Source organism: Eimeria acervulina, genomic scaffold (genome assembly GCF_000499425.1).
Source record: "Eimeria acervulina Houghton genomic scaffold, Eah_scaff129, whole genome shotgun sequence".
Taxonomy (NCBI): domain Eukaryota; phylum Apicomplexa; class Conoidasida; order Eucoccidiorida; family Eimeriidae; genus Eimeria; species Eimeria acervulina.
In genome coordinates, this window is record NW_013550297.1 from 15,457 (window position 1) to 34,711 (window position 19,255).

The following is a 19,255-nucleotide window of genomic DNA, read 5'->3' on the forward strand; positions in this document are numbered from 1 at the left end:
CGGCCGAGTACACAACACTGCGGTGCTCTTGCACTGCAACTGGAAAGAAGTTGCCTTTAATATATAAGCTATGAACCGGTGCGGGCTCTCGGCAGGTATTTTCACGAGCTCCTAGCCCTAAAATAGGAGAAAATAACAGTTCTCAGCGGCGGCACGAAGCTAGGCATAGGTGGAGAGAGGGGCAGAGATCTCCGTATGAATATACTTGGTGCTGAAGAGCACGAATGATAAAAGGCTCCCTCACCCACACAACTTAGCAAGGTTCCACGAAGGTTTGCACACAACCCCATTTCACGCCGCCCCGTGACCGCCCCGATCTGTGGTCGCCCCTGATACGTCAAGGAGGGAGCGGAAATCCTCGGGACTGCTTCTTGCAAGGGATCCTTAGGGACCTCCTTGTGTTGCTCTTGTGCACATAAGATGAATTGTTCCTGCTTTCTGTTACCTCTGAGTCTTTACACGTTTGTCCAGGATCTTACTCCCCTTGCTGCAATGACGTTGCGGCCTTTTCTTGGGAGAGTGAGAGGCAATTTCGATTATTCTTGCTAAAGAAAACACAGAGAAGTGATAGGGTGATATCGCATAACCGTGGGGGTGAATTTACACGGTAGGGCAGTGCATGGACCAGAGAGCACACAGAAGACGGTCCTAGCCAACAAATGGCGAAATAATCCTGATGCTCGCCTTCCTGAGCGTTTTGAAGAGCATGCGAACCCACTAAGTCCTCTTATTAGAATTAATGGAGACTGTCGAACATTGTTTTTCGGAGTTTCTTGCCGGAAGCTCCTGGGCTCTCTTCACGGATTCCAGTGCTGTTCGAAGCTCTATATGGATGCCCGCAACTGCTCTCATGCGTGTCGCTCTGCCAACAACTCATCCCAACGAGTCATTAGTATTTTCGCTGTAGACTAGGGTGTCCTGAGAAGACCGGAACGAAGCAGGCTCTGATGAATCATTGACCCATATCGCACAACGATGAAAATGTAGTTTCTTTCATCAATAGCGTTTATTGTACAGTTGCAGATACATACAACTGGTACTTTCCGTTTGACTGTCTGCAACCATGTGTTTCGCTGTGGTCATGTTATGGCGGAGATTTAGCCACGTCACGAATTTGCAGAAGAGCGCGCTAAAGCATTTCGGGTCCCTGTCAATACGAGCATTTTTCGGAAGGCTGTAGAGCGTGAAAACGTGAGCTACGGCTAAAGGGAACGCAGCTCTCCTGTAGCTGTGCTCCTTCAGGCGATGGAGTGCTCGCACTGGCTGAACCTGCCCATAACACAGCAAATGCTATCATTGCCTCTGACTGATTATTAGACTACTATAAATGCATTAGTTCATCCAGGTCCTTTTAGGAATCGGACGTTTCTACAGGACTCTTGGTTTGAAAGTGCGTTGACTTGTTTCTGCTGGAGCTCCGGGCAGTTCAGAGCCTATTGCTTGAGTGAAGGAAGAACCCCTAAAAGACACCAAATAGAGCTTTCCACTGTTCAACTTTATATGTTGCTCCTTCCCTGGAGTGTTAAATGATGTTCACGCATTTTGGCGAGAACTACTATGCGAAAGGAAGATTGCGCATATATCATGCGTAATTCAGGTGTTGTGTGGGAGCCACCAGAGTTCGGCATCTATGTAACCCGTCGTCTGTTTGTTGAACTTGGCAGCCACCGCAGCTTGTGTAAACGCTGTGAGTAGCAGGCATTTTTTGAGTGGCTTCTCTAGCTTTTGTCTTTCCGCTAGGGCATTGCCCAGCCCCTGTATCACTAACATCGGAAGAAGCACTTCCCGGGATCGGGGGTCGCTAGAACTGGAGTTGATATCAGGAATCTGATGTGGCTTCTTTCCCCTTTGGTCTCTCTCCAAAGGAATTGTTTGTCTATCGCCAATCTTTCCGTTCAATGAGAGGCGACCTGAGCCCAAAGCGACCAGATGCTGGGGGGTATTTTGGCACTCTTGCTTTGCCCTCCTAACCTTGTGGTGCTAAAGAGATCTCTTGGCTCTACCCGAAGACTGGATTGACCGGGCATAGACTCGAAAGGCTTAGTATACGATTTCCGTAGCGCAGCTGACCTCCCACCCAGCCTCCAGGGGTCCTGAGAGCTGCCGCCCAAGGGCCTGTGGCTAATGCGGGGAGATGGCCTGTCCTGAGTTGCTATTCACCTTGCTGCAACTCGTGCTGCAACGCAACCAGAAGTGGAAGCATACCCAAGCAAGTTCGCATTTATACTGTAGAGACGCGCGAGTATACATACTGCCAAACGCCCGCAGAGTTTCCATGCAACATGCTGCAAGTCAGCCGCAAATTCAAGCGCGCCCAAGCCCCGTCTTCATCTATGCAAAAACACCCTAGTGGATTGCTAGACATTTCTTGTCCCTCAGTGGCTAGCCGGTGTTCAAGTAGAAATACGTGTACCAGCTCCCACCGACAGCAGCTACACATGCTGTTCACCTCGAGTCAGCATTACTTTTCCTAGTACCGTAGGCTAGCAACTGCTGATGTATTCCAGCAGACTAATTTAACTTCACGTGAATTAACCCAAGAAGTTCTTCGGTCGAGACACTATGGCGTGCATCCACAGCATGCAGTGCAAACAAAACGAACGGGCGTCGCGGGAAAATGCGCATAAAGTGCATGTTGGACAGGGCTTCTCAACCAATTGTCAAGCCATACGAGAAGTAAAGTGCTCAAAAACAGCGTTTCTCTTTTTTTTTCTGGCACCTGACTTAGTCTTGTTCCCTTGATGGAATCCCACAGAGCAATGTGCATGCGCGGACAGGCTGGAGGAAGGGAAGCTCCTTCTCGAACGAGCTGCCCAAGCAAGTAGAAAATAGGTCCAAAAGCAAGAAATAGTTAACCACAGGGGCAAACGCATTTTATTGTTTGATCTTTAGCTCTCGGGGTCTTCAGCGGCCGGTCGGCAGCGCCACTGGAGCCTTGCCTTCGTTGCTATCATTTCAGTTTCCATCTATACCAGAGAGCAGATATCTTCAGATCTACTTACGAGTGAAGGCAGTGTGGTGGACCTCTAAAGCTACAGCAACAGCCGCAACAAGTCAAATCAGGGCACGCAATGCTTTCATGTTGATCCAAGTCCCCGGAGTCGGTCAACAGTGCCCGGCATGGCTTCCCCGTCGTTTGCCCATCTGGCGTGCACTGCAAATTCAAGTAGCAGAAATCCCCATTCCCCTGACTTCTTTGCTTCAATAATTGGAAGATGTAAGAATCTCCCCCCGAAAGAGCGGATTCAACGAAGCCGGCGGCTTCGTTTGCAACCTCACGAACAGTAGCAACATCGGCCCTCCCGTGCTAGCAAGCCTGCTAAGGGGAGACTCCTCATAGATCATACCAGTAATCGTTTTGCCAGCTTTTTGATATGTAGATTCTTAGTGGAAGAAGATCCGCGGTTCTGCAGGTGGGGTGTCTGGCGCACAGAGACGGGCGGCAGAGAACGCCGCCCTGCTGTCGTTCTCTGTCTTCGTACATCTTTGTTGCTCCATGTATCTCTTTACAAGTTAACTGTTCAGCAAACACAGTCTAGCGTACGCAGCGGCACTATGACAATACCGTTGCGGCTGACGCCATTCGGGTTAGAACAGCGCCGGGCTTACGTACAGCAGGACAGGCATGACGAGTACTACGAGCAGCTGCTTTCTCCCAGCCACAGCAGAAGTAGCAGGCAGGATTGTTGTTGCGTCAGCCTTCTGCTGGTGGGAGATCAAAATGCTGGCAAGAGCGCTTTGCTTTACTCCCTCGTAGCTTCGAAAGATCCTAGGTACACAGCATTCACCTCTCTCTTGCCCATCATTCAGGGAGAGTTTTCGAACAGAAGGGAAGTCCCATGCGGAACTGGTGGTGCTGCTGTTTTTTCTGCCGCGAATGGGGGAACAGGACCCACGGCGATGGAGTCCGGCGATCACTGTACAACGACCGGGACAACTGACGAAGACGAACGCAAACAACCGCATCACAGGTTGCCAGAACACACGGCAACAGACGAGGAGGACGCAGGTACTGCAGCATCAGTAGCAGCTGAAGCAGTAGAAGCTTTGGTGTGCAGGTCCCGGGATGAGCTCCCCTTCCTAGATTCGGACGTTGCGCGGTCTGCAGCTTTGCTATCTGCTGAAGACTTCACCTTCTTTTGCACTGAGTTCGGCCTTCAAACGCAGCAGCAACAGCATCAACAAGGAGACGGCATTTGGAGGAAGGTGAGCGACAGCCGCTACGTACTGCTTCACTTTCTTGAGTTTGGGGGTGACCATCTCGACCGCATGCATGCATTCTACAATCTAGATGGTTCCTGCAGAAGTAGGAGCAACAGTAACAGCAGCATGAGCAACAGCACCTGCTACGGAAAGTGCACCTTCAGTAGTAACTGCAGCAAATGTGACCAGATGGCTGCGGCGACCCTACTGCTCCTGGAACGCGATTTTGGAAACCAAAATGAAGCATTCAGGGCGCTTTATGAGTCGGAAACGCAAACACCTGCAAAAGAAGAGGGTGTAAGCGAACGGTTTGCGGATCAAGCACCGGCGGAGCGAGCAGCGCAAGCTGGGATACCTAGCGTTTCAGCAACTCGAGCAACCGTTCTCGCTCAGTCTCTCCGTCGCTCCTTCAAGCTGGCTGCCGAAGTCCCGTTGCTTGTTTACTTTGTAAACTGCAGCACAATGTTTATTCCTCCTGCAACACGCAATGTAGCGTCTGCTACTGCCGCTACGGCCGCAGTTGAGCTAAGTGCTCCAGCTTTCCTCAGGTTGTTACTCCGCCTTCACGCTTGCTGCTCGTTGCTTCAACCCATAGGAAACCGGAGACCCATTCACTTTGCCTGCTCGCGCCTCTCTTGTCGGTTGGCCACTTGTGCTGTGAAGGATGAAGTTACGGGCGATGAATCAAGTAAAGGCGCAGCAGCTAGTGCTACAGGCTGCTGCTGCATTGACTTCGACGAAAAAGAAAGTTTCCGCAGGGCTGTAGAGGCGTTGAAAGCATTTGCTTCGATGGCTAGTGTCACCAGTGCAGAAGGAGCAGGAGCTTCGGAAAAAGCAACAAGAGATGATGCTGCTGCCCCTGTGAGGGTGTCTCTCGACCAGCCGTTTGAGCAGCTCTACTGCCATTTCCTCTCGGGCACTAACATCAGCAGCGACAGACGGAACGCCAACAGTATAAGCTGGGCGCCATTTGAGGACTGCTGGGGTGTGTCTGCATGCGCCCGTCTGAAGGCAGAGGATGAGCAGCTGCAGCAGTGCGCCTCCGTGGTTTTCTTGAAGAGGCTGCTAAGTTTTGTTTGGGATGTTTGTTCACCTATTCCGTTGTGCAGCAGTTTAAGTTTTCGTGGTGTGTCAGCAATTACGGTTTTGGAACGAAACATTCATACACCACAGCAGCAAGAGCCGCCGCCGGCGGAGCAGCAGCATGAGGTATGGGGGCCCGCTTGGCAGTTGTGTGTTGTTTCGGTAATTGCTTTTCTGGTTCGCGTCCTTTCCCTTCTAAGTGACTCGGAGGAACTTGCTGAAGCAAGCATAAAGCCAGCGGAAGGGAGCAGGGCAGGAGCAATGGTACATCAGCATTCAATGGTAAATAGAAGGACGCTACCAGCCATGGATTCAGGGGATGAACGGGCCGGTATTTTTGACAGTAGAGGATTGAAAAGGGGAGAAGAAAAGCCAGCGCACCAGCACCAGCTGAAGTTTCTACAGCAACAGGATATAATGACAGGTGAAACAGGGCGGCAGCTCATTGCTCTGTTCTCTGCCTATCTCATTTTGCGCCGCCAGCAGGAGCAGCAAGCCCTCCCAAATGAAGTGTCTCTAGACCTGTGGCTATCTTGTACCGACTGGAGAGACTTCATTTCTGATTTCGATCCGGTGGAACAGCAGCTACAGCAGCAGCAGGAACGACAGTGCCACCACTATCAACGGAAGCAGATAACGCTGCCTTCCACGGGAGAGATCGTGATTGCTTCTCCGGTTGAGGGGGATTGTCTGCTTCTGCTTCCGGCAGCTGCTGCTGCTGGAGCATTCACCCCTCTGGCGACCGAACTCGTATCCTTAGGCTGTTGTCTTCCATGCTGTGCTGACGGGGGCCCTTGGGGGCCCGTCGTCGTGCAACTGCCTATCAATATGCAGCCCATGAAAAACCGTGTAACCCTGTTGCTACTCCCTGGAGTACTTGAAAAACCCTTAACGGCGGTTCAGCAGCAGCTACAGCAGTTTCATTATCCACACGTGCCACTGAAGGAACTGCTGAAAAGGGGATTAGACCCCTGTCTTGCGGCTGTACGTTTGCCGTTTCATCCTGCAGTGTGTGGGCTGCTCGACAGCATCCTCAGCAGCTGCGCGCGAGAGCCGCTCCCTGAAGATTTCTGGGTGGCAGGAGCTGCTGCGCTTGTTGCAGCTGTCACCGGATCGGCGAGTGCGTCTACGCTTTCTGGTGCAGAAGCGGCTGGCGCCGAATCTGGAAGGCGCTCGCAGCTTGCAGTAGCGCGCAGTATTGTCGAAGCAGCTGTGAGTGCTGCAGCACGAAATGTGCAGGAGCTGCTGCAGCAAAGATTGCAACAGGAAATATTGCATAAAGAGAGTAAGAGGAAAGAAGAACTAGGTGAGCAGGCCGTCATTAATTCTTTGCAGTTGCTGTTGCACCTTGCTGGGGATGTAGTCCTTCTGCAGCAAATGGCAGTTGCTGCCACATCAGGGAAGGGCACTCCGCAGCAGGAACGAGGGCAGCAGAAGCAGGGAAAGAGCATAACAAAGCAAGAATGGCAACACCATACTTCGGGCCCATACTGCTCGCAACATCAGTTATTTTGGACTGTAGACCTGCAGCCACCAGCAGCAGAAGCTGCAGAAGCATATGTAGCTGAAGTGGGAGACGATGTTCCAACGATTACAGAATGCTGTAGTGTACAGGCAGACAATTCAGAGATGTTCAATGGCGCGCTTCAGTCCCTAAATAGAGAGCTTGCCATGTTCGGTTTGGTACTGCTTCCAGCTCGGCAAATCAGACCCCGTTTGCGGCCCTTGTAGCCGTCTACGCAAAACCCCAATTGCTTTAGTTTTTCAGTTCGGAAGCGTGGAACTCGACAGGCATCCTCTCTGCCAAGCGTTCCCGGACAGCCCTTCGCAGACCGCTTGCGTCCTGAGCATCTGCATGCTGCTGCCCATAAATTGTTCATAGGCTTTTCCTGGACAGCTTTTGCTGGGTTGCTATTGTGAACTGGATATATGGTGCGTCCCTATTTGTAGAAGCTCGGAGATGGACACTGTTAGACAACTCGTGGCAGTCTGTACACAAATCATAGCTGCCTCCAGCCTGTGCGTATTATAGTGCTGGCTGTAAACTGGACTACCAGCCAGAGATAGGGAGAAAATTGCCTCTAGGGAACTTGGCTTTAGGGTGCATGACTTGATAGACGGGCTGGGCAGCCGCCGTCGGCACCGCAGGCGCGAGGACCGAAGCCTCCTAGCCTAGGGGAATGCGAGCAGGCAACAGAAGCCATGCTGTATTTCGTGGCAAGGATCGGGGCAGTATTTGCTTGAGGAGTAGGGAGACGTCTCTTCACCCGGAGTATCAACGCTAGTGGGACAGCTTCCCCCATTGCTGCAGGGTTTGTCTGAATTAGGTGAATGCTGTCCGTAGGTGTGTAGGAGGAAGCGATTTCAGATGCTTCTGGCAGCAAAGTATTGCCCCAGTTGTTCTGAATATTGAATGGCCATCTGCTCTGATGGTCATAGGGTACGCCAGAGGAATCATATTACAGCGCCCAGGAAACTTGGTGATGGAGATTACGGGGGATCACCTTCAAATGCTCCACTACCTCAGTGGATTGCACAGTGACCCGGCGAAGTGTCTACTCACCAATAATATATTAGGAGATACCCACAGCCAAGCGGCTGTAACTTCCCCGCGGCCTGCAAACCTTTGGCGAATGCCGTGCAGAAATCGCTGAAGGATAATCGGACTTCACTAAAAACCATTCCAAAGCACGCGAAACGAACCACTTCACAAGGTTTGCTTTGCAGCTTATCCCTTCCCCAGTCGCCAAACTGTGGCTTCCCCATTCTCTGTGGCAGTAACCGGGCTCCTACCGAAAATGAAATGCTTCGGAGGACGTGACAGCGTCATGGCGCACAAAATCTTCTGTGGTGGAGGACCAACATGAATGCAAGAACGTCGATGTCCAGAGTATTCTCGTCTCCATCCGTGCTATTTGAGGTAGTGCATTTTACCGTGCTTCTTTGCGTTGCCCAAATGTGCCATCGTACAGAAGCAGCTGCTACGGCAGGTTGTGTATTATATCATCAACTGTCCAATTATCCTGCGTATATCCTATTGTCGTGCATTTTCCGGCGAACATGATATTTTTCTCAGTAAAATGACGAATTATTTGGCATACCTCTGACGAGCAGCGGGATCTTGTGCCCTCACTTTTCATGCTGCATAGAGCGCAACGAAACCTGAGCCGGAGAGCATGAAGACCGTTAGACCTTGTTACAATTTTCCCAATTAGTCCAACTCAGAATAAGCGCACTATAGGGCATTTGCAGGAGCAGGAGACCTCGTCCTCACAATAGCTTGTGAGTTTATTGTGAGTGCTTGTGATTGCAGTCCTTGTTGTTAGTACCGAATTCAGGAGAAGACGCGACTGCCATGCTTAGGCCTAACTAAAAATGCTATGAATACGTCCGTTTGGGGCTTTAGACCCCTGTCTTCCTGTTCAGGGGGCATGCGCGAAGAGGCTGAATAAGCAAGGTACTCTTCTACGGTGTTTTTCCATGGAGGTTTTATTAATGGACCGTGCAGATGTGTATCTGTATAGCGATCTTTAAGGAGGGAGTCACTTTGAGCGTCAATCCGCCCATTAGTACACCATGAAATTTTCCAAACTTCAGGTTTCTCGACGGTAATGGTTTTCCAGCCTGTGCAGTGCCTGGTGTGCCTGGTGCAATAGCATGTATCTGGCTGCTCCCTGCTGTCGCAGGGAGCAGCCAGATACATGCTATTGGCGCTCACGATGGGCCTGAGAGCAGGTCGAGAACTCTCGGGGAAAAACGTATGCCTCACCTTTCCAGACTCCAACAGCAGCGGCAAGGGCATCAAAGGACGCAATATGTCTGTAAATCGAGGTATACACTTCTGACGAGCATCCGCACAAGTCGCACATTTCTGCACCAAGATGTCTTACTAAGATGAATACTGTACAGGCCCGCACAGCTTGGTCATTCTCCATTCGTTAGTGGCAATCAGAAGAAGAGGGACTACAAAAGTATGGCAGAAAATAGGCACGACGGCTTGCGTTTCGCTGGAAGGGATGCATAGTGTAAGGGAAAAGGGTACTTCGGGAGGATGACGAAGCCGCACTGCAGTTAAACGGTGTTCAAGAAAGAAACTGCCTTCTGTATGCACACGTAGCATTAACGAAACTAGATTGTCATACATTCAATTCTGCATCGTCAAAGTTACCACTATGCTCCCAGTCAAACCCTGAACTACCGGGTAACTTCTTGCTTTTCTATGCATGTGCGGTCTGCTGCCGATAACCACACCCAGCTGCAATATTCTCTCCATCTTCTCTGCGGATATGAGGAAATTTTAGTAGGCCGAATCTGCTCGTTGGGTTGGTCAACGCCTGTTAATGCGTCTTGGCTCGGGGTGTTCTTGGTGCCAACTACTGTCCCAGGTCTCCTCTGCGAGACCTACTGCTTTACGAACTGAAAGCCAGCCAAAATAAACCTTCTTGTGCATCGAATGTTAAAAAACAAAAGGGAATTTTTTGTGTTTCTCTTCTCTACGAAATACCAAGTCCTCGCCCCACCATGGTGCCCAATGGCCCAGCTGGCAACCGCCCAGCACAGGACGAGGAACTGCCTGAACTCAACGAATGTAGTGGGCCTAAGCGGGTTGTATTGTCTTTGTCTAATATAACATCTCGGCTTTCTACAGCAACAGGGGGGTGGGGCAAGTGGTTGCTTAACTCTGCGTCAGACTTCGTCTCGGAAATCGGCGTAGAATCCGTAGGGCCCGAAACGCTCAGCCACCGGCGAGAGAACGTCAGCACTGGGAGTTTCACCCAACAGAGCTTTATCTCTCTGATCCGCTTTGCGTTGCATGCCATTGTGCATGCTGCAGCTGCTGCTTTTCGCTCAGGAAGGCGCGAAGAATGACTTCAAGGACATCTGTCAAGTGATTGCCCCTGACTCGACACCTTGGATTCCACGACACAGACGAAACTGTCCCACAAATAAATCATCTGGGCAGCTTAGCCCTGATGGTGCCAACCGTAGGAGCACTGACGAAGACAGCAACCACAGCATCGGCGCCACCAGTGTCTGCAGCAGCATTGTCAGCAACAGCTCTTGCGAGGAGCAGAGCAGCGGCAGCATTTGCTGCGAGCCGTCTCCTTTAGATGATACTCTTACTTGTGTAGGCGGAACCGAGGCCTCTGTTCCATCATGCCGTCACTCAGCTTGCACACAAAACGAAACTTCGAGGGATGGCGCACCAGAAAAACCGAATGTGTGCATCTTGGGGGAAAACGCAGAGACGGGTGTGCCTACTTGGAGGTGAGGAGAGAATATAAGTAGGACACAGTCGTTTTTTTATTCTGTCTTAACTAGCTATTTCGTGCATGTTTGAAATACGTTCCCGTGAAGCAGATCCACCGTTGGCGGTGTTTTGTCGTTTGTCTGCGGACCTTTAGGGCGGATCCAGCAATCAGGCGTCTCTTTGGGCTATTATCGATGTCCGATGCTTCCTTCATTCCAGGTCCGGTGACCTCGTTACCCAGTTGCTGTGCGAACGGCACGCAGCAACAGGACCAGCAGCCTGCACCTGACGACTACACCCCTGAGGCATATGCACCGGAAAATGAACCACGCGACGAAGACGCGGGGCCGTCTGAGGTCGAAATAAAGGAATATATGAAGGGTGATCATGCCATCGCAGCTCGGCAGAGATCCGGTAACACTGGCTGCATCTGGCCGTTAATGTCCGACTCTAGGCCATGTACCCTCCGCAGTTAACCACCACACTTTTATTCCTGGTCCACCAAATGTTTTTGCCGTTGTAATCTATTGCTTTGCTTACAGCTGCAGACCGTACATATCCGTCCAGTTTAGATAGCAGCAAGCTATGCGACTGCAGCTCGAGATTTCTTCGGTTACACTCCATGTGCGACTCCGCAAGGGCGTTGTTGCAGACTCAGTGTATGTAATGCATGTTTGGTTACGCACTCCTGCAGTGCCCGAGGAAGTAACGGAGGAACTGTTTTGGCGGCGGTTCCCCGCCCGTGTCAGCCACATGGTGGAACGGGAAGAACAAGTCTATGTACACGCCAGCAAAATAAGCGCAACGGCGAAGGCCGTATATGACTCAGAAGGCGAGGAGGTGAGAAACTATAGAATTTTCCTTCCCACACAGACCTCCCTCAGCGCTTTGCGGATCCGCAGATCGTTGAGCCTTACCCGTTGAGCTTGTTCTTTGCACTTCCACCATTTGAAAGCTCGTTTTCATCCGCCATTGTGCTGTCGAAGCATGCATCGACGCTTCCGGAATGAACGAATGCATGGACATATTTTGTCCCGCGCATGATGACAAATTTGCTAAGGTCGTAGATGATACGCAGAGGCATGTGCACGATTTCACATCCACATAGGTGTATGTAGTGAATGGACTGAAGCACATCTTCGTCCCTCTACAATCACTGCTACATCGTTCATCATTCCCGGCCATTTCTGTTCAGGACATATCGTGGGAAGATCTTGGCAACGATAACGAGGGGCTTTCGTCAGAGGCTGCAGCCTCTTGATGGAAAGCACTGGAAATGCTTTACATCACGCACGTTATGAGCGATGCTGCGTTGCTTGGGAAAAGCGCAGAAGCCGGCACCCGGAAACAGAGATGCCTGTAAAGGCCCCGCTGAGGGCGGGCGTGCTTGAACTCGCCGGGGTCGAAGTCGTACAGCATTGAAAGGGCTTTTCACCAAAACAGTTTTCCTGGCTCTCCCCCCCGAGAACACACCAAACCTCCGTCCTCGCACAGTACCGCCGGCTCTGAAAAGCCTTAGACCCTTGTTGCAGAGTTGCATCACTGGTCTATCACAGCTAACTTGCTGTAAATTCAGTCTCCTCTTGCGCTTTTAGCTGTCAACTGTCTGCGCACCAAAGCTACCCTAATTACGCAGAGAACGCTCGTCCTAAAGATACAAGGGATCTACCAAAGTACACAAACGCATATTCGTGCCCACATGGGCGCCACGAAATACACACCGGAGTGCCGGCGCATACCACGCATGAGTATAGCTTAAGGTAAAATCGTTCGATCGATGCTACGACCCTGGTGTGCCGGTAGCGGAAGGTATGCACTGTATATAGGGGCCATCATTACCTTCCCTTCTTTGTCTTGTGCTTGAAGCCGCATGTTCATGCAGTAGCCGCCAACTGGGCTTCTGGCAGCCGGCCGTTTATCACACAGCAAACACTCTGCTGTGGAGACTGCAACTGCTGCAACCCCAGAAGATTTAGTGCCACCGCTGCAGCTCAGGCCGCGAGCAATACTGGTGCAGCTGATAACGCGCGCTGCCGCAACGATACAACAGCACTCGGTGTCCCGTTAGCCGCACGTGCCTTTCCTGCCTCAGCAAACTGTCCTGCAGGAACAACATAAAGGAGAGGGAGATTGCTGGCCTGCACTTTCCTCGACTTACATGGGTATAGGATTCATCTCATGAATTTTTATCCGCTTGCAAACTTAGTGGACTGTAACAGAAAATGGACATGCACTGGCATAACACGCCGGAACATTCGGACCTGTACTTATATACTGGTGACGGCGATCTGAGAGCTGCCAGGTATCTTGCGCACACGTAGGAAAACGTACCGCGCCTCAAGAAGGCTTCACTTTACATGCCCCTCCTTCCCCTTCCACCTCTGAAGCCCCCACGGCCTCTTCCCCTTAGGTTCCGCCCCCTGCCGGAGAAGGGCGGGCCCCCGCCGGCACGTCCGCCATTCCCCTCCGATGTGTCCTGCTCACCTCCCGGCATGTGCACCAACTCGTACTCCTGTTCACTCATATCTCTGGCGGTGCAAACTGAAAAATTGAAGTCCTTAAAGTCATCGTCCCGGGCATCGCTACAATCAAACCACATCACCAGTAGAACCCACATCAAGGAAGGGAAAAAGAGGAACAAAAATATAAGCACCACAGAGCATCAGGCCACATCAGCTGCAGCCTTCCTGGCTAGAATTTGAGCATCGGCAACGACAATGGAATAGCAGCAAAGGGAAAGTCAGCGCCAGGTCTTACGAAATCTTTCCCCATTTGTCGACTGCAAGTCTCATGTGTCCTTCTTCCATTTTGATCTTTGCATTTCTGATTAAGAGGGGTGTATTTACCACGTCGGGTAGCTCAAGCTGACCACCTTCCAAGCTGAGATGGAGACAAGCGCTCGACAGCAGCAAAACAAGGCTCATTATGTCCACGAATACCAATCCACCAGTAAATTCGCGCCGCATAACCCTGCCCTACTGCAAAAGGCTACTGTCAGCAACTTTCGCCGCACATAAGCAAGCAGATGGGCAGGAACAGAGCTGATCATGACTTTTCAGACGAACCCACTGTTGCCGCTGCTGCATCAGCAGCAGTTATTACTGCCCCAACTATAGCTGCACACGCTCACTTTAGAGTTATCATTGCTTCATCGTCACCTACAACCATGGTGGCTCGCTTGATGGCCTGACCCCTGGGAAGAATGACGTCGGGCTGCGTGTTAAGGCAGAGACCACAAAAAAGTTCACAAACATCAAGAGCGTTATTATTGAGCCCCGGGTGCCCATCACGGCAACCCAACGCCAAACTCCACGCAGTTGGCGTCGACCGATACACCTGATCTACCGTATTTTGCCGCTTCTAGCCCGTCCCCTCCAATTCCCTTCTCAAAATAAACAAAAAGGGCTACAGTATCCCCTAGGCGGCAAAGTAGTTAAACGGATTAGCCATAGCTCGGCAGCGCAAGGAATTCGGAGGGTGCATCCCTTCTGCTTTTCCCCCCGCCTTTTCCTCCTTACTGCGGGTTTGATTGGCTCGACAACTTTTACACGCAAATTGACGCCCGTGCAGAGGGGAGTCAGCGAAGATATCTTCCGGAATTGAGCGGCCGCCTTCTTGGGGGGCGCTCCGAGGGTGGTATTGCCGACACCATCACCCCTACGGGCCAGGCCCTTGCCATCGTGTGCTGCGTCTCTCGGAGGTTTCGGAAGCTTCAGCTGGTGGTAACGAAACTCGACGAGAAGGAAGAGAGCAAAAACTGCGCGAGGATCCAATGTTGCACGCCATGTATCGCCCATGTACACCACACTGCAGCGTAAGCAAGCGGCAGCATCCGCAGAAACCCTGCAGCGGTGTCCTAAATCACTTCGCCTCGCGTGACGCGCTTGTGAAGTGGCACAGAACAATGCGGTATAGAAGAGAGCGCTAAACAGCAAGGAGGATCAATCCCTGATGCCTACCTCAGGCCCAAAAGGCCTTCTCCTTCCTCAGCCGAACCAATGGTCGCTGGGGGAAACCCGTGTCTCTTGGTCCTTCCCACATCATGTTCTAGCTGCTGCAGCACTTCCGGTGCAACGACACTTCGGTACAACAGAAGCCGCGACCTAATGGCTGGAGGCGCCTCCGACGTTGCTGAGGAAGGGCAGCAAGTAACCCCCGAGTCGCCAACTGCCCTTCCATGCGCAGCCGTCAACAGATCCACACAGTCGTCTCTGTGCAGGGAGAGGTTTAGATGCTTCTCCAGCAGAGCGGCACATGGGCCCTCCAGCTTCCCCTGTTGGTCAAAGCTGCCCTCTACCAAAGCCAAGCTCTCACACAGACCACTCGAGAGATCCGGCCTCTTGCAGAATACACAAAGCTCCAAATTCGTTACCGAGTTACGCAACACTATCAGGACAGCTGACTGCATCGGCCGCAGTACCACTGGCCCATTCACAGAGGTACCTTGGCTGGTTGTCGCCTCCACGTCTGCAAACGCAAACAACCACCGACATCCCGTCTACCCAGCATGCACTTGCAAACCCATATCTGCACAAACTTCTTCTGTAGCTGCTCCCACCGCTGCTGTTGTTACGCCTGAATATGATGGCCTTACTGATGCATATCTCCGGCTTCAGCTGCTGAATGGTGATGCGGTCTACCTTCAATCTACCCTCGTGGCAGAGGTTAGAGGCCCATTCCCCGAAAAGGGGGTTTGTGCGGACCTGTTCCCAAGCATCTGCGGGCAGGCCCCTGCAAGATAACAGGACAGTCCAATGACACGCAAAGTAGAGAAGGCAAGTGGAGTTACTGAATATTAGACGAGAGTAACGGCCTGCACTATGCTACTGGCCATAACTCGTATTTGACAGGGACTTGACCAGTATAGAGCCACCTCTCCGAGACTGGAGACGCATACCAACAGAATGTACAGAGAGAAAAGCAGCGTGCAGCTGGGACGGCTCCTGGTTCATCCTTACTGTGCCTGCTGTACACTTACTTTGCCTGGTGTACATACACCGGGATGTTCCTGTACGGACCACTGTTCAGGGTGAACGAAGGAGACCCAGTGTCAACGGAATCAACAGTGAAAGACTCCGCCATCTGCAGCAAATGCATGCGAACACGAATGGGGTGTGCAGAGGGCACATGCCAAGTTTGCCCCGCTCAAATGACACTGACCTATTGAATAACCTAATAGAGGTAATACCCTGGTACCCTCACACTCTACAACGGAAGACACGCGCAACTGAGTAACGCGAAAATCCAGTTGGCGCGGCGGCCTCCAGTCGACCGCCCCCCTGGCCGCCGAAGGGGTGGGGAGATAACGAAAGACATAAAGAGACGCACATACACTCCAGGATGCTGTACAAATAGATATGTTTTCAAACATTCGAAAAATAGCGAAGGAGACGGAGCCACAGCAAAACAGGGAGCACCCTTGCTATGGTGTACGAGGGCGTGGTCCCAGCAGGGCAGACTTCTTACCCTCGCTGCTCTGTTGGAAGCGAGTGAAAGGCCGAGAATAAATATTTACTATGTACCGGGAGATTACGATTTAAAATTTCCCCACAGCACAGCAACAGCTCCTCCTGCACGGTGTTGCCGCTGCAGTGGCGGGGCAGCTGTTGACCGCCAGGCCCTGCAGTCGCGCCTCTCCCTTTCGCCCCGTAGAGCTTCCGTCCTTCTTCCGCCAAATTACCCCATACAATTACGTATAAAAACAGCAATGCAAGTGCAAATAGATTTTAATAACATCACACACAGTCGACTTTTAAGCGCACACACCGGTTGCTAAGTGTTGCTGTCCTCCCATAATAGCACACCCCGCGGTGTGGTGCGATTTGTACCTCCACAATGATGAACAAAATTCGCCAAGAAATGCATTTTTGTATATGCGCCTCCCTTTTTTGAATTTGGGGTTCTTGCTACGCAGCTTCGACAGTCAATCAACGGCCCCAGAAAACGACATGGCCGTCTACTGTATAGCATACTCTGCCTAGAGTTGCATGCATATTTCTGCTTGCGTGCAGGTTGGCTAGTGAAGGCCAAGTAAATTTTTAGCGATTGTCAACAGTGCTAGCGTACGTAGCAGGTGGAGCTTGGGCAGGCTTCCACGTGGGTTTGCCTTGCAACACGAGTTGGGGCAAATTGCGCTGCAACCCATGGGAGGCCAGCTGCTGTCTACCTCCAGTGTTCAGATCCGCTGCCTAATACTGCTTATTTCGCTTCGGCAAAACGATCATTGCCATGCCTATCCATATGATAGAGAATATGCTAGTACCAACTAGCAACTGTAACTCTTTTAGCAGTGCTTTTTGGCGAGAAACGTAGTCATGCAAAGCAGAGCAAGGAATTCCTCTATTTCCTCCACGTCGGGCCGCCCATCATATATGAACGATCGGCAGGAACGGAGGTACTCTTCATGGACTGTTTTCGGCTTAAAGACATTTTTAGTCGGATGGGCTTCAGACATCTGTTTTTCGTTTCCTCTGTGAACACTCACGCGTGTGTCCAGGCCCTCAGTCTCCTCCAGTTGCGCCCTCTCGCAGTCACATTGCTACCGACTTGTAGAGAGAGTTGGAGAATAGTTCGGTGATTCCCAGAACCGTTCTAGAACAGCACAATTGGCGGCGGGATGAGATCTTTCCGCTGGAGGCAAGCGGGCAGTGTAGGCCAGCCTTTTTTTTCCCGAAAACGAACAGCAAAGAGCCCTATTCAACGTACGGAGAGCTTTTCCGGCTGCTCTGGACCACTGCAGACAGCGCGCAAACCCATTAAAACCAAGTCGCCTTGGTTGAAAATGCCTCCTGAATGTCGTCTGCTGGTGATGCTTGGCTGGCGCTTTTGGGTTTTTCTCATATGTTCCAGCGTTGCTCCAAGCAGTGCATCTAACTCGGAAGTTACAAACGTATGAGAGGGCTTCAAGTTACCAACTCTGACGCCGTCTCAGAAAACAAACTTTTGCTGTGATGCGTGGATGCCGGAGGACAACGCTTGAAGAGTACACGGTTGCTTTGTGAACCCATTCCACACAAGGGAGGAAGTCAAGTTACTTCAAGAATTATTCTGTGTATACAGTCGCAAACACCGCACCGGCGCGCTGTTTGTGCCTTCCTTTTGACCTTCCTCAAAGTGATTCGCACCGCTCGCGTTATGGTTGGAACTGGGCCGCTTCATAAATTCGCGCCAGGAGGGGCTAACAAACTTCGGGTCGCCGTCAGTACTGGTGCTATTCGGAAAACATTGGAGCCTCTAAGAATGATTATTGAAGAAGTGGGCCACTCCCTCTGCTGTAATCGAACTTGAACAGGGGATGAAGTGGGCATACTTTCTAGGTCTACCGACGACGACGTGAATCCCATCGCAGTCTCTGATCGATGCCAAGCCAACTATAAAATCCATTGAAGTATCCGTTCAGGTTCACCAGAGGACCGGCAGACCCTGCAAGAACCTGAATATAGAACTAATTCCTGCCATTCTGGAGAAGTGGGGAGAGGTTCCTTCGCTGACCGGCGCGCTCTGTGCCTCCGGAAGTACCTAGCCACTCGTTCCCCTGTTGTGCTTACCCCCTCATGGCCCGCTATAGCGTGATTATGCTTTCTGCACAAAGAAAATCTTCAAAATAAATCTGGACCGTTTAATCAGCAGAGTCCGTTTGCAAGCCCTTACTCCGCGAGCTGGCAAAGCCACAGGACATCTTCGCTCTCGTAGCATTGGAAACTCTTTGTGAGGTGCACCAGGGACTGTTGATCAGGTTGAGTTGTGGGGGACCTCCAAATAAGTAATGCCAGCATTTTTACTCCTTACCAGACCGCACGGAGCTCCTTTTTATGTACCAGGTACATGGGTTTCTCCGAGAGACAGGATGAGTGGAATGAGTTGATTTGGAGCCTTTCCAAATCTCTGACATGCTGAGAGTGCATCAATCCAACTTCTGTATCACTGGAATTGGTTGCGAGGGATAGAAACTTGTCGAAATCAGGGAGCGCGACTACTGAGGGCAATGGTAGGTGGCCGATGGCGCTTGTAACGGCCGCATTCTCTTTCCGCCCCCAAAAGTTGTTTGTTGCTTGTCAGTATGTATGTAAGAGGAGCGGCAATGCGAAGAAATTGAGGGGCGAAACCACGTTAGTACGACACGCGAAGAAGGACCTTCAACATCAGAGCCAGTGTACCGGTGTATATTGGCCACGTCCGAATGCCGTCTATCATTGCCGCATCTTGTTCAACTTCCGCAGCAGAGAGAGGAAGCCTTAAGAAGGTAATTCCTTGCATGAAAACGAAGGCGTATGTGCTCTATTGAACCAATGCTTCGCGCGTAACTTGAGTACTACGCTGCATGCGCCGTATATAACGACAGCCCGCAATCTTATCCCGTACCGTTGTGAGCTGCCATCGAACTAAAGAAATTACGGTAGGAGTTGGTAAAAAGCAGCCGACATTCCCTCCAGCTCCCAGACGTTCTGTGCGCAGCAGCCCAAGGGCCTAGGGCTGTGGGAGAGGAGCAATGGCATGCGTTGGAGCGCATCTCCTTGCAACTAATGCTGAAAGGTGCCTTCGCATGCAACGCAGTTCGGTGCAACGAATGCTGCAGAGAAACATCCTACTCAGGCACAACCAAGCCACCTATGCTGTATTCAAAGTTGGCCTGTGTACCGTTTTTGACTGCAAGGCAGCCTGATGTACAATCACGACCAAAGTCCCTTTGCTATCAGCACTAACACCGTAAACAATTTC

The 19,255-nt window shown here is 51.4% G+C and overlaps 3 protein-coding genes across 3 annotated transcripts; 2 read left to right on the plus strand and 1 right to left on the minus strand.

The window, feature by feature from the left end:
* Positions 1-3,555: 3,555 nt before the first annotated feature.
* On the plus strand, positions 3,556-7,017 carry EAH_00019270 (hypothetical protein, conserved; the record flags this gene model as incomplete). The annotated part of the gene is made up of 1 exon (XM_013397355.1): positions 3,556-7,017. The coding sequence occupies one exon, from the start codon at positions 3,556-3,558 to the stop codon at positions 7,015-7,017; it is 3,462 nt and encodes a 1,153-aa protein (XP_013252809.1).
* Positions 7,018-9,807: 2,790 nt separating this feature from the next.
* EAH_00019280 (hypothetical protein, conserved) lies at positions 9,808-11,798 on the plus strand (the record flags this gene model as incomplete). The annotated part of the gene is made up of 5 exons (XM_013397356.1): positions 9,808-10,005; positions 10,139-10,554; positions 10,692-10,951; positions 11,232-11,377; positions 11,733-11,798. 5 exons carry the CDS (start codon positions 9,808-9,810, stop codon positions 11,796-11,798), a joined length of 1,086 nt encoding a protein of 361 aa, XP_013252810.1.
* Positions 11,799-12,528: 730 nt separating this feature from the next.
* EAH_00019290 (hypothetical protein, conserved) lies at positions 12,529-15,619 on the minus strand (the record flags this gene model as incomplete). Its single annotated transcript, XM_013397357.1, has 8 exons — positions 12,529-12,638; positions 13,022-13,119; positions 13,295-13,417; positions 13,668-13,750; positions 14,056-14,344; positions 14,497-15,004; positions 15,132-15,268; positions 15,516-15,619. The coding sequence occupies 8 exons, from the start codon at positions 15,617-15,619 to the stop codon at positions 12,529-12,531; spliced, it is 1,452 nt and encodes a 483-aa protein (XP_013252811.1).
* Between the last annotated feature and the right edge of the window lie 3,636 nt (positions 15,620-19,255).